Source organism: Mus caroli, chromosome 4, assembly GCF_900094665.2.
Source record: "Mus caroli chromosome 4, CAROLI_EIJ_v1.1, whole genome shotgun sequence".
Taxonomy (NCBI): Eukaryota; Metazoa; Chordata; class Mammalia; order Rodentia; family Muridae; genus Mus; species Mus caroli.
The window spans coordinates 42,383,520-42,397,888 of record NC_034573.1 but is presented as its reverse complement, the minus strand read 5'-3'; the positions used below and the strand labels follow the sequence as shown (position 1 = coordinate 42,397,888).

The window sequence follows — 14,369 nt, the reverse complement described above, 5'->3', positions numbered from 1 at the left end:
TTAAAGGCTTTGACCTATTTTAATGATGATTTGATTCAGTAAAAGCCTGATATTATCCATAGAGAGAGAGGCAGTAATTGCCTAACCACATGGAAAACTCTGAAAAGCTAACTGGTTAGAAAGGCTATTCAGTATTCTGGATCTTACAGCACAAGCCATTGCTGTTCTATTCAGGAATTTTTCCCCTGTGCCCATATCTTTGAGGCTTTCCCCCACTTTCTCCTCTACAAGTTTCACTGTCTCTGGTTTTTCTTAAAATACCCAAGATACAAGATACAACTTGCAAAACACATGAAACTCAAGAAGAACGAAGACCAAAGTGTGGACACTTTGCCCCTTCTTAGAAATGGGAACAAAACACCCATGGAAGGAGTTACAGAGACAAAGTTTGGAGCTGTGACGAAAGGATGGACCATCTAGAGACTGTCATACCCGGGGATCCATCCCATAATCAGCCTCCAAACGCTGACACTATTGCATACACCAGCAAGATTTTGCTGAAAGGACCCTGATATAGCTGAGCTGTCTCTTGTGAGGCTATGCCGGGGCCTGGTAAACACAGAAATGTATGCTCACAGTCAGCTATTGGATGGAACACAGGGCCCCCAATGCAGGAGCTAGAGAAAGTACCCAAGGAGCTGAAGGGGTCTGCAACCCTATAGGTGGAACAACAATATGAACTAACCAGTACCCCTGGAGCTCGTGTCTCTAGCTGCATATGTAGCAGAAGATGGCCTAGTCAGCCATCATTGGGAAGAGAAGCCCCTTGGCCTTGCAAACTTTATATGCCTCAGTACGGGGGAACGCCAGGGCCAAGAAGTGGGAGTGGGTGGGTAGGGGAGTGGGGGGGGGAGTTGGGGGACTTTTGGGATAGCATTTGATATGTAAATGAAGAAAATACCTAATTAAAAAAAAAAAAGAAAGAAAGGCTATTCATCCCAGTAGGCTGAAATGAAATCATCACTTTCACTTTAGGCAGTAAGGGCTGGTCATACTGTCACTAGTTCTTAGCCTGTTGTCAACACTTTAGTGATAAGATCTGTCACGAGGAAGCTATAGATGTTAGATTAAATACACTCCCCTCTGGTGCTGCAAACCATGGGAACATATCATGGCTGCCAATCAGATAGTGTGTCAAATAAGGACACACTGTTAAGAACACTCTGATAAGAACAACAGGAATCAACGTGATGAACAAGTTTAGATTGCCTTAGTCATTAGTCTTTTTCTATTTGGATCTGTCATTGTACTAGATATGGAGAGGAATCTATCCTTGTAGACTGGACACAAAGTAAAATGCATGCTTTTGATGTAGAAGATATCACTGTACATGCGAGTTGTACCTGTTTCTTTTCAAGTTGGTCTGCTTCTCTTATGGTACAGAAGACCAAGTTAATGAAACACTGCATCTCCGTATTCTTGGCAGGACTTCTGAAACCTGTTCTTGGACCCATCTTCCACCTTGCCACTGTAGAACCATTTCAGGCCACAATATTGCTGTTTCAGTAACTTGTTCAACTCCAACCACCAGAGGTCATTGATTCTAAACTGTTTCATGTTTTTGGATTTTGAGGCCACCCATGGTCTGCCCATGGTGTACCATTTTCTGGAAGGCTACCCAGCAATGGACCAGTAGTTAGGGGGCATTTGATTGACACTTCCTTTTCCACACCATCCTCAGCTATCTGGGATTATTGAGAGCTGTGATACTTGAAAATCAATTAAAAAATACCTCCAGAATTATCTCCTAGTTGCTTCTGTTCTATAATCCAAATAAGTCAATTTGGCTACTGAGTGTGCCCTTCCCTAGAGAGTTCCTTTCGTGGGGGATGTGATTAAAAACAATTTGTTGGCATTATATACACCTATTTTAAAAACTTGTTCTATTCTGTCCATTACCAATTAAGAAGCTTTTTTTTTCTCCCCAACAACCATTTCAGGCTGGCTTTGACTGACAAATCCTTTGGTGGTACCTTTGCCAAAACAGGGATTAGAGATTCAAAATGTATTTTGGTTCATTAATCTGGATTAATTTGTCCAAGTGATATGATTCTAGATAAAAATAAATAAATAAAAAACTATGACCACAGAATTGAGTGCCTTGCACACTGATCCTCCAACAGTAGCCTAAATTGTCTCTGTAAATTTGTTCCATATACATACATCTTTCTCGATAGAAGGCATGTGTAGGGGTAATTAGAAAGAAAGTGAAGGGAACGGCTATTAAGATGAAACCCCTGGGTTGCTGAGATGGCTCAGTGGGCTAAAAGCACTTGCTTTCAAGCTTGAGGACCTGAGTTCAATCCCTGGAACCCACATGATGGGATCAGGAACCCAAGTTTTTCAACATGTCTTCTGGCTTGCCACAGCACAGGTGTGGAAGACAAGGGATAACTTGCAAGAGTTGGCTGCACTGTGACAGTTAAGCACACATGTATATAGTATTTTTAGAAAAAGATAGGACTCTCTAGTTTTGTGGCTGAAGAGGGAAATCAACCACTTCAGGACTTGGCAAAGAAGCTCAGACTTTGTAAGATACAGGAACGGGAGAACAGAACTCGTAGTCTACCTTTTGGATCTAGATTCTAACAAAATGAAGATGGCTTGCATATGAATCACAGAGACGTGGAGGCTAGGATGACCCACTGGAGAGTTTGCCATTTCCACCCGTGTACAAAGAAACATTTCTATTCATGTTTGTAGTTCCTGTTCTTCAATATGATTGATGTCATTGACAATATCCAAACATGAATCCATTTACACGCACAGAAGTACAGGGACAGGCACAATTTATTTTAATCTAATGAACATATCTATCCACATGCTCCCCCAAGAGCATATGAACATGAGAAGCCTTAGAGCGTGTCACAGGTGACAACCAGCGCTGCAACTGCCCGTGAGACTGACCTGTATCTTCCACATGTTAGTACGTAGGCCAGGGCAAATTCCTTCATTGGTTTTGGGAGCTGTGACAACAAAGTTCAACATTAAGTTCCCCTGTGTAGGTTATGACCAATGATAAACTGGTCTTGGATATTATATTCTAGATGTTTGAAGTGTGACCTACTGTCTCCTGCGGTACTTATTCATAATTGACTTAGTCTAGGATGCTGTCAGATATAGCAGCGCTGACCACTCTTTACTTAAGCAACTTTCCAGGGTCGTGTTTGGAAAAAACCAGCTAGTGGGATGAGATTATGCCTTCATACTGGTTAAAATAAAATGGAGAACTCCCAAAGCTCAGTGCTGTTTAGCTGTGATAGGAGCTCAGTGTGCACAGCATCCATCTGGTTCTCCAGCTCTCCTGGGTTCCTTAGGAGCAAAGGAAACCATTGTAAACATATAGAAGCTCAGGCTTTCTACTGTGTTCTGAGAAATAAACTCCTTTGTCTATGCTCTAGAGTCTAATGTTTATTTTAAGCATCCATGCAATATTAACAGACCAACTTCTTAGCTTGCCTATGGGCAAAGTCAAATCTGAGACCCACCTTACAATTCAGTATTATTATAGTACAGAGTACCGGGTAAGAAGTTAACGCTATGACTAAATAGATTCTAAAATGACACGATAAGGAACAGAAAACCCATTTATTGAGTATCTACAGTATTCAATTATTATTTTTAAATGAAAGCACATAAACTGGAGCTTTGAACCATTTCATCCTACTTGAAATAAAAACATACTTTCTGTGTATACATAAATGGTTCTGTGTAATGAAAGCCAATATGTTTTTTAACCTAGAACAGGAGATTATTACCCACATAAAAACCAGAGACTATAAATGCTTCTGTCTTGGGACTATCTCCCTGTCTTATATGATTTAAGTGTCTGCTTACATTTTGTTTTGTTTTGTTTTTTTCGTCTTTAGAGTGAATTTTTATAGGACAGGAAAGCAAATAGTTATCAAAATCAAATTACTGAGAGATAAGAATTTACTGAGCTCTAGAAACAAAATTGAATCTGCATTATTTTTCCCAGTGGCAGACAGTCCCTCCTCCCTTAAACTTCTGATGGTCAACTTCGAATACTGTGCTTTATGGCAAAGCTTTTTAATTGCCTGTGATGGTAAGTGTATTACTAGCCTGCCATCCTGAGCAAATCTTTGGAAACATTTTAAAAAGTTACTTGACAATTCCAAGCAAAGGCTAAGAAGGATGTTTCAAAGGCAGACTCTGAGCTTTATTTGCTATTTTCCAAGTTTAAGATGCTCATCCATCTGGCAGAGCAGCCAGACTATACATCAGCCAAGAACATCTCTCCGGATTGAAGCAGATTCTGGCTCTCAAAGAGGATCTGACTGAAGGAAAAGCAACATCTTTAGCTGCTCCATGGCTGAACTCTGCTAATATTTCTCCCCAATGCCTCCTCCAAGCCTTGGCTCCATCTACTAACTTGGTTTCCATAGGAATAGACAGAGCTATCAAGTGCCACATAGTCAAACAGTATAAGAAAAAAAATGTTACTGGAAAAAAATATGCTCTTCTTCTCTATGAAAGGAAACTATGGAAAGACTCTTTACTCCAAGACTTCTTCCCCAACACCAGGCTTTTCCGGTGTCTTTCTGGACTTGATAGCGTATTTTATTTAGATAAAATAAGTCTCCTCAGCAGGTGGTATCTATAGGAAACTAACAAAAATAAAAAAAAATGCAAAAGTGCTAAAAAAGACCAGTGCAAAAGATGTGATGTTTATTTTCATGAGGGCAATTCTATTCTGCTTGTGCTTGTCACTCATTCATTTAGGATGATTCTTTCAAATGGCATGGCCTTTTAAAGTTAGTTTTATAGTTAGATTATCATGACATTTTATAGTTATGTTGTTATACTTTGTTCTCATTCCTTCCCCTCCTCTGGTCCCTAGCTTTCCTCCCATGCCATCTCCAGCTAGATTCCTTTCTTCTCCCATGCAGCCTCAGCTTGCTGTCTTATTACATGTATTCTGTCATCCTCTGCACTTCCCACTGCCCTTGAGATCTCTTCTCCTCTCACAATCCCCTTTCTAGTTTCATATCATACATTCTCTCTCTCTCTCTCTCTTTCTCTCTCTGAAAACGAAATATCTGTCTTTCTGAGTTTGGCCTGTTTTGATTAATTTAATGATCTTAAGTTACATCCATTTTCCTACAAGGGCCAAGATTTCACTTTTCTTTATAGTTGCATCTAGTTCCATGTGTGTATGGACCATATTACCTTTATCCATTCGTCTGTTGAAGGACATCTAGGCTGATTCCACTTTCTGGCTATTGTGAATAACCAGCAACAGATATGAATATAAAATTATCTCTGGAGGAAGTTAACTAGAGTCATTTGGATACATCCCCAAGTATAGCTGGGCCATATGGTATTTCTATTTTCAGTTTTTAAAAAAGAGTTATTTTATTATTTATTTATGAGTATGTGTATGTATGCCACATGTGTGTATGTGCCTGTGAAGTCCGGTCTAAGAGGGCACTGGATCCCCTCAAGTTACAGCTAACAGGCAGTTGTGGGGCCTGAGGACTAACTGTGGTCCTCTAGAAAAGCACCAAGCATCCTTTAATTGCTGAACAATCTCTATAGCCCCTGTTTTGAGGTTTTTGAGAGATTGCTATACAGATTTTTATAATGGATTCATTTCCACCAATAAATAAAGGCAATTTTTCCTCATATTTCTACTAGCATTTTATTATTGTTGGCTTGTTTTGCTTTTTTATGATCGTCATCCTGATTGAGGTGAGATGAAATTCAAAGCAGTTTTAATTTGCATTTCTCTAATGGATAAAGATGCTGAACAGTTTTTAAGGATTTATTGGCCACTTGTATAGGTATATATTTAAAGATTTCATTTTTAAATAAGCATATACATGTGTGTCTTGTGTGTGGATGTATGTATGTGAGTACAATTCACAGAGGCCAGAAGGTGTTGGATTCCTGCAGCTACAGGCAGTTGAAAGCTATCAGCAGTAGACACTGGGAACCAAACTCTGGTCTTCTATAAAAGCAATTCGATCTCTTAAACACTGAGCTCAACCCTCCATTTGTATTTCTTTTGAGAGCTGTCAGTTGGGTTCATTGGTCCATTGGACTACTAATTGGATGACTGTTTTTTTTTTTTTTTTAATGTTGGCTTCAGAACATCAACAAGATATGAATATCAGACCTCTTGTTATGTGCTTAATACATGGAACAGTAATTCCTACACTGTCCTTCATATAGGCACAGGATTTGGCCACATGCACATGTTATTCACTACCATAATATAATGGTATGTGTCCCCTGACAGGGATTAGGGAAACAATAGCAATAACTCTTAGGAGGGGCTCCTGTGAGCTGCATCTTAAAGGCTATTCATTAAGCTACTTTCAATAATGAGAAGAGTGGATTTGGAAGGACTGTGAGTGGGGACTAGGTGGAGTTAGAATGAAAACTTAAAATCATTAATGTGAACTCTCATTTAATTTCCCTCATAAATTAGGGAATTCTAGTTCCCCTAAAGGTTGAATATTGGTATGTTAGGATGAATTCTAATTACACCAGGAAGAAAGATACAGAATAAAAAAAACTATGAACCTGGGGTTAGGGAAAATAAAGATTGCATTATTATTAAGAAAGAGAAACAAAAATTTAAGCATTTTGCTTATTTGTATGTATGTATGTAGTATGTATGTATGTATGCATGCATGCATGCATGCATGTATCTTGCAAGCATATGAGTGTGTGGGTACATGAGCCCTGCAGGGGCAATTGCAGGTCAGGACAGTAAGTTTCTTCCAAAATTGCTCTCTGCCTTCAAACAGGGTCTCTCACTTAACTTCCCCTCCTCCACCCCACAAACACTGGGGTTACAGGCATACCTCTGTGCCAGTTTGTTTTCTTTTCTAACATGGGTTTTGGGAATTCAAACTTGGGTCCTCATGCTTTCACAGCCAGTACTCCTACCCAATGAGCAAGCTCCCCAAGCCACCACACACACTAAGTCTTAAAGAAGCTGGGAAGCATGACCTTGAGTCCTCTTAGAATCAATTACATTGCCACAGAAAGTAAGCTGGGTGTGCTTTCTATCCTAACAAACCTCATTTGTCATGTGGGAGGAGAATGCGCTAGGACATCAGCGGCATGCCTCTGAGTGTGAAATGATCTGGCTGAGACCCACTCTCAAGTCACTGATGCCATTAAATCCTTCAATACTTCTTGAGAAGCCTGAAAGGAAAACTCTATAAACTTGCTACCCAGGACTCCACATCATCAACTCCTGTTTGCCTTTTCTGTCTTCAGCTTCCTGTGTCCCTTGTCTATCAACAATTCTGCCATGAGGGAAGGAAAAAGGCTAATTTCAGTCTTTACTTCTCCCTCAGCTCCTCCAAATCCAGTCTCCCAGTCTCATCCCCTGCTCTGCAGCAGACCACCTGCTACAGCCCCCTTCTCTCTCTGTCTGAATCTCCAGTGGATCACACAGATCTTCTCCTCCAAACTTCCTTTCCCCAATTATTACTTTATCCTAGTCCCCAACTCCAGCAGGCATTCCATGAGAATCTGCAGGCTACTCCTCTCATGGATGCAGGTTGCCTAACTTGATCTCCACTGCTTCCTCCTCTAGCTCCATCTCTGCAGCAGACTGCCTGCTGTAGCTTCCTCTCTGCCCTCATCTCCAGTGGGTCACACAGATCTTCTTCTCTAACCTTCCTCCTCACTCACTCAACCTAGACACAGCTCCTAACTCCAGCAGGCTTTCTCTTGGAACCTGCCAGCCAAGCCTGACAGAGAAGACAGTAAGCCAGCTAAGTAGATGAGCAACGTTCAGATCTCTACTCTCTCCTCTCCTTCATATTTAATCCCTCAGCTTCATTCCCAACCCTGTAGAAAACTACCTATTATGGCTCCTCCTCATACTCTGCCCCCATTCCTAGGAGACTAAACAGATTCTGGTGGAACAGCTTGCTTTCCTCCTTCCTGCGGATCCTCTCAACACCACCACCCTTATTCTTAAGTGTCAGCATCCAATACCTAGGAACATCCGATAGCTGCACCTATCTCAATCCCAAGAACCAGAGAAGACTACAGAAACCAAGGAACAAAACCCACACAACAAACACAAGACCAGAAAGCAGCACCTAGAAATTACAATCTTCCAAACCCAGATCCCTAATGCCAGAATAAAAACACAATCAGTAATAGCAAGGACACTATGTCTCTACTAAAGCCTAGCAGCCCTACCACAGTAGGCTCTGAATGGTCCAACATTGCTGAGGTATAAGAAAAGACCTTAAAATAGCCTTCATGAATATGATTCAATGTCCTAAAAGAGGAAAGTGAATAAATCCCTTAAACAAATCTGTAAAAGCAAAAGCAGTGAAAGGAAATTAATAAAGCATTTCAAGACTTGAAAGTGCAAACAGAATCAATAAAGAAAAGACAAACTGAAGGAAATTTGGAAGTAAAAATTTTAGGAACTTGAATAGGAATCACAGAAGCAAGCTTCACTAACAGAATACGAGAAATGGAAGAGAGAATCTAAGGCATGGAAGACACAAAAGAAGAAATAGATACCCCAGTCAAAGAAAATGTTGAATCTAAGGAAAAAAAAAAAACCTGGCACAAAACATCCAGGAAATCTGGGACATTATGAAAAATCTAAATCTAAGAATAATAGAAATAGAGGAAGGAGAGGAAACCCAGGTCAAAGGCCCAGGAAATGTTTTCAAAAAAATCGTAAAGGAAATTTTTCCTAACTTAAGGAAATGCATATAAAGGCACAAGAAGCTTATAGAATACAAAATAGGTTGGATTACAAAAGAAAGTCCCATATACATATAATAATCAAAACACAAAACATACAGAAGAAAATAAAGAGTATTAAAAGCTTCACGGGAAAGAGGTCAAGTAACATATAAAGATCTATTAGAATTCCACCTGACTTCTCAATGAAGACTATAAAAGCCAGAAGGGCCTGGCAGGTGTTCTGCAGACTCTAAGAGACCACAGATACCATCCCAGACTATTATACCCAGCAAAACTTTCAATCACAATAGATGGAGAAAATAAGACACTCCATGTGAAGTCCATATTTAAGCAGTAGCTAAGTACCATTCAGCCTCACAGAAGGCTTTAGAAGGCAAACGCCAACCTAAAAAGGTTTAATGAACCCAATAAAACACAAAGAATAAGTAATCCCAGACCATCAAATCAAAGGGAGTGGGGGCATACACACACATCACCACCAAAACAAAAATAACAGAAATCAACAAACACTGCTTATTGATATCTGTTGATATCAATAGTCCCACATTCCCCCAATAAAAGGACACAGATTAAAATAATGCAAACAAAACCAGAATCCAACCTTCTGCTTCATCCAAGAAACACACCTTAACATCAAAGACAGACATTATTTTGGGTTAAAAGGATAGAAAAAAATATTCCAAGCAAATAGACCCAAGAAGCAAGAAGCTGGTATAGTATTTTAATATCTGACTAAGTAGATTTCAATCCAAAACCTATCAGAAGAGATAGGGAAGAACACTACATACTGATTAAAGGAAAAACCCATCAAAAAGATATTGCAATTCTTAATATCTGTACACCAAACTCAAGGGCACACGAATTCATAAAAGAAACAATGTTACAACTTAAATCACAAATTGACCTTTGCACATTGATAGTGGAGACTTTAATACCTGACTCTCACCAATAGACAGGTCATCCAGATAAAAACTAGACAGAGAAATGCTATAGCTAACTGATGCAATAAACCCAATAGATCTAACAGATATTTTTAGAATAGTTTGCTCAAACAAGAAAGAATATATCTTCTCAGCAATTTTGGGACATTCTCTAAAACTGACCATATGCTCAGAAACAACCAAGTCTCAACAAGTCAAAAAAAAAAATGGAGATTATACCCTGTGTGCTAAATTACCACCATGGATTAAAACTGGATATCAACAAAAACAAAAACAGAAGGCCTATAAACTCATAGTAACTGAACAACTCACTACTGAATGAAAAATGGGTCAAGACAAAAATTAAAAATGAAATCAAAGATTATCTGGAATTGAATGAAAAATGTATGCACAACATATCTAAACTTATGGGCTTCAATGAAGTGCCTATGTAAAAAAGCAAAAGAACAAAATTACAGAGATCTCATACTAGGAACTTCACAGCACACCTAAAAGCTCTAGAACAAAAAGAAGAAATCAGCCTCAAAAGGAATAGATGGCAAGAAACAGTCAAATTCACTTCTGAAATCAATAAGGTAGCAACAACAACAAACCAATGAACCAAACAACAAAGAATCAATGAAAGAGAAGAGGTTCTTTGAGAAAATCAGTAAGATTGACAAACTCTTATCCAAATCAACTAAAAAACAAAGTGTATATTCAAATGAACAAAATTAAAAATGAAAAGGGGGACATAACAACAGATACAAGGAAGTCCAGAGATGCTCCACCAAGTTGGAAAAATATTTTAAAAAAGGATATTTTTTATATATACTACTTACCAAAGTTAAATCAAGATCAGATAAGCAATTTTAAAAGACCAATAACCCCAGCAAAATAGAAGCAGTCATTAAAAGTCTCCCAACAAACCAAAGGGGGCAAAATATGCAAACAAAAACCAAAACCCAGGGATAGATGGTTTTAGTGCAGAATTCTACCAGACTTTTGAAGAGTTAATCTCAATATTCCTCAAATAAATCCACAAAATAGTAAAGAAAAAACATTGCCTAATTCATTTTTTGATGCCACAGTTTTACCCTGACACCCAAACCACGTAAAGTCCCCCCAAAGAAAGAAATACTGATCAATTTCCCTTATGAATATAAATGCACAAATACTCAATAAAATACTTGCAAACCAAATCCAGGGACCTAGGGTAAAACCAAACACACTGTTCTAAACAAAACAAACAAACAAACAAACAAAACAAAACAAAAAAACAAACAGCAGCAACACAATGACTCCTAGTGACATTGTGAGTGTAGGTCAGAGTCTTGCTCAGTCAGCATCAGAGAAGCTTCCTCCTACAAGCAGATGGGAACAGATACAGAGACCCACACCCAGACTGTACAAAGAGAGTAAGAACTCTTGCGCTCTTGCTTCCCTCTTTCCCTCTTGGGCTCTTCCCTTCCCCACATCCTTCACTATCCCCTTCCCCCTCTCTCTATGTGTTCATGACCTGCCTCTACTCTCTCCTTCTCTTTGCCTTTCTCTGCCTCTACTAGCCTCTTAATTCTCATACCCATGTTCATCTCATGGAAGAGGAAGCACAAAGAGAGTAGGAGTCTGAGGGAATGGAGGACTCAAGGAAACATGGCTCTCTAAATCAATAGGATCAATACACTCTATTCTATACTTAAAAACAAAACAAAAGAAAAAACAAAACCAAAAACCAAAAAAACCAAAACAAAAAACAAAACAAACAAACAAACAACCCAAAAAAACAACCCCGGAAAACAAAAACAAAGAGAGTGAGAGACCTTGGAACCCTCAGCCCTGGATGTCTCCATTAAATCCCTCCCCTCAGGACTCAGGGCATCTCATGGAAGAGGAAGCACAAAGAGAGTAGGAGTCTGAGGGAATGGAGGACTCAAGGAAACATGGCTCTCTAAATCAATAGGATCAAAGCTCATATGAATTCAGACTGAGGCAGCATGCATCCCTGTGATGACCTACTGTAGTCTGTGCCAATTGTGATGTAGCTGAAAGGCAAGTGATCGCATACCCCTAACCCAGAAGCAATCTCCAGTTGATAACCACTTGAAAATTTAGTTTCCTCTAAGGGAGTCTTACTGGGGAAACAAGCTCTTTCTAAGGGTAGGCTGCATGCCCAGACATAGATGGCCAGCAGAAAATGACTGTGGTAGTTTTGGAGGTTCCTTGCCTTGTAATGTCATATCAGGGCTACTCCTTTCTCTCTCTTTGTAATTTTATTTTATTATTTTTAGTTCTTTATTTATATAGTTTTCTTCTCTCTTTTTACATTACAAATCTTTTGTGCATATATTATGGCTTCCAGTTTAGTGTTTTAATAGGATTCTGGAGTGTGCAAACGTGTAGGTTTCTATTTCTTGTGCCTTCTCTTAGCCTCTTTTTTCTTCTGCTTGTTTTATACAATTGCAATGTGTTGGGTTTTGTTTTCTTATTGTATTATATTTTATTATTATCCCATGGAAGTTTGTTTATTTTCTGATGTGAGATAGAGGACCCATGGATCTGGTGGCAGGGGAGGTGGGAAGGAGCTGGGAAGAGTTGAGAGAGGGAAAACCAGAATCGGGATACATTATGTGAGAAAGAAATCTGTTTTCAATGGAAGGAAAACAACATGTCACTTCTTCCCTCTATCTAAGACACACACCCTCTACATTCTGTACGTCCCTCCCCTCACCTGTCAACTACCGCACCAGACTTTTCTCTTTGCAATAGAGAGAAAGGCAACATAAATTGACAAAGAATAATGGCACAAGTTAGTGTCTGAAGTGGGAAGAAATGTTTTCAGATCAGACACTATTTTAGATGTTCTAATCTCTAATTATCTCAGGTTAAGTGTCTTTCTTGCTTGCTACAATTCTAATCTAACATATGTCTCTAAAGCCCTTAGTGTGCCAACTGGCAATAAGGTAATAATCATTTCAGGTATCTACACAAAATTTTAGTTATTGATAAGAATTTTTAAATTGGAAAAACACATAGGAGGGGGATCACCTTCAATTCCAGACTGTGGAGCCTAGTACAAACTCTGTTAGTATGCCGGTGCACTCACCTCCATTTGTTTAGGTGTCTACTTAAATGAGAGGCGCTCTTATAGCTTTTAAGTTAAACTATGTATTATACTTTACACCCACAATAGTGTTTTATTTTATTTTGTATTATTTTTTGTGGTGTTAGGGATCATATCTAAAGGCTTGGGTGTGCTAGGCAACTATTCTACCCCTGAGCTAAATTCAGCCTTAAGCAGTTATTTAAAAAAAAAGAGCTAGACCTAGTCCCCACCCCCTGACCCCAGTACATATGTAGCAGATGTGCAGCTTGTTCTTCATGCAGGTCGTCCAACAAATGGAACAGGGGCCATCCCTGACCCTGCTGTCTGCCTACAGATGTTAGTCCCCTAACTGGGCTGTCTGTGTGACCTCAGTAGTAGAGTATATACTAGTTCTACAGTGAATTGAGGTGCCATGGTGGGTTGGTACCCAGTGGGGACGTCTCCCTTCTCCGAGGTTAGGGGAGGAGGAGATGGGGCGAGGGACCTGGGAGGGGGAACTGGGAGGGGGATGCGATCGGGATGTAATGTGAATAAATAAATACATTAATGGAAAGAAAAAATAACTTCTTCTAGGGGTAACTGTATAATAATAAATTCAGATGGCATGGTCAGAGATGCTGACATCAGTGACAATGTAATAATGATTAGGATTTTACATATTTTAAAATTTGCTCTCCATGAGATAGATAATCACTAAAATATGAGAAGATAATGATTTTATACTGTACAGCAGATGCCCTTTGTTGCCAACTGTTTGGATGAGCACCTCCAACCCTGGGGGTAGCCAAGCTCACCTGGTTGTTATAATATATAACTGAGAAGAACACGATGTGGCACTGGAGAGGTGGCTCAGTGGTTAAGAGCATTTGTTGCTTTTACAGGGAACTGGGCTTTGTTCCTAGCACCCATATGGTGGTTCACAACTATCTGTAACTCCAGCTCCAGGAAAGTAAAAGCTCTCATCTGGCCTCTGCAGGCACCAGGCACATGTGTGATGCATGTAGGTACACACAAGCAAACACTCACACAGACACATTTAAAATAGTCACTCTAGGCTTGGCATTGGTGGTGCATACATTCAATGCTAGGACCAGGGAGTGCAGAGGCAGGTGGATCTCTGAGTTTGAGGCCAGCCTGGTCTACAGAATGAGTTCCAGAACAGCCAGGGCTACACAGGGAAACTCTATCTCAAACCCACCCCAAAAGGCACTCCTAACATCCTCCCAATAAGTGCATAACCTGAACCAACTATGAAAAAACAATAGATAAATCAAAATGAAAGATAGCTTACACGTTCAGAGGCCTATGATATGAGATGATTTGTGTTATGAAGTATACACACACACCAAAGACCAAGTAACTGTTGTAGATCAAGGAAGATGAAAGTGACTTCATAAATTCCAGCATCTGCTCTTGACTCTTCCTCTGCGTAGATGACATTATTGAGATAACCGGGGAAATTTAAACAAGCTTTTAGACTCTTAGTGTGGCTATGTAAGAGGATGCTTTTGTTTTGGGTAAGTATGTAATGAACACTTGGGACAAAGGGGAACTACACCTGCATTTGACTCACATGGTCCAGAAGACAATGTGCACATGCTCACAGTCATGGAGAGAAAAAGAGGAGG

At 39.6% G+C, this 14,369-nt stretch overlaps 1 protein-coding gene across 4 annotated transcripts in view; it reads right to left on the bottom strand.

Moving 5' to 3' along the window:
• Invs (inversin) overlaps positions 1–14,369 on the bottom strand; it is a 147,347-nt gene that overhangs the window by 56,545 nt on the left and 76,433 nt on the right. Inside the window, exon 1 of one of the 4 annotated variants that reach the window (XM_029476081.1) lies at positions 2,908–3,285. The exons of the other annotated variants lie outside the window; for them this stretch is intronic. Within the exon in view, the coding sequence (XP_029331941.1) occupies positions 2,908–2,988 (81 nt within the window). The 5' untranslated portion in view covers positions 2,989–3,285. Of the gene's footprint in view, positions 1–2,907; positions 3,286–14,369 lie in introns of those variants that run through there. 4 annotated transcript variants of the gene reach the window in all.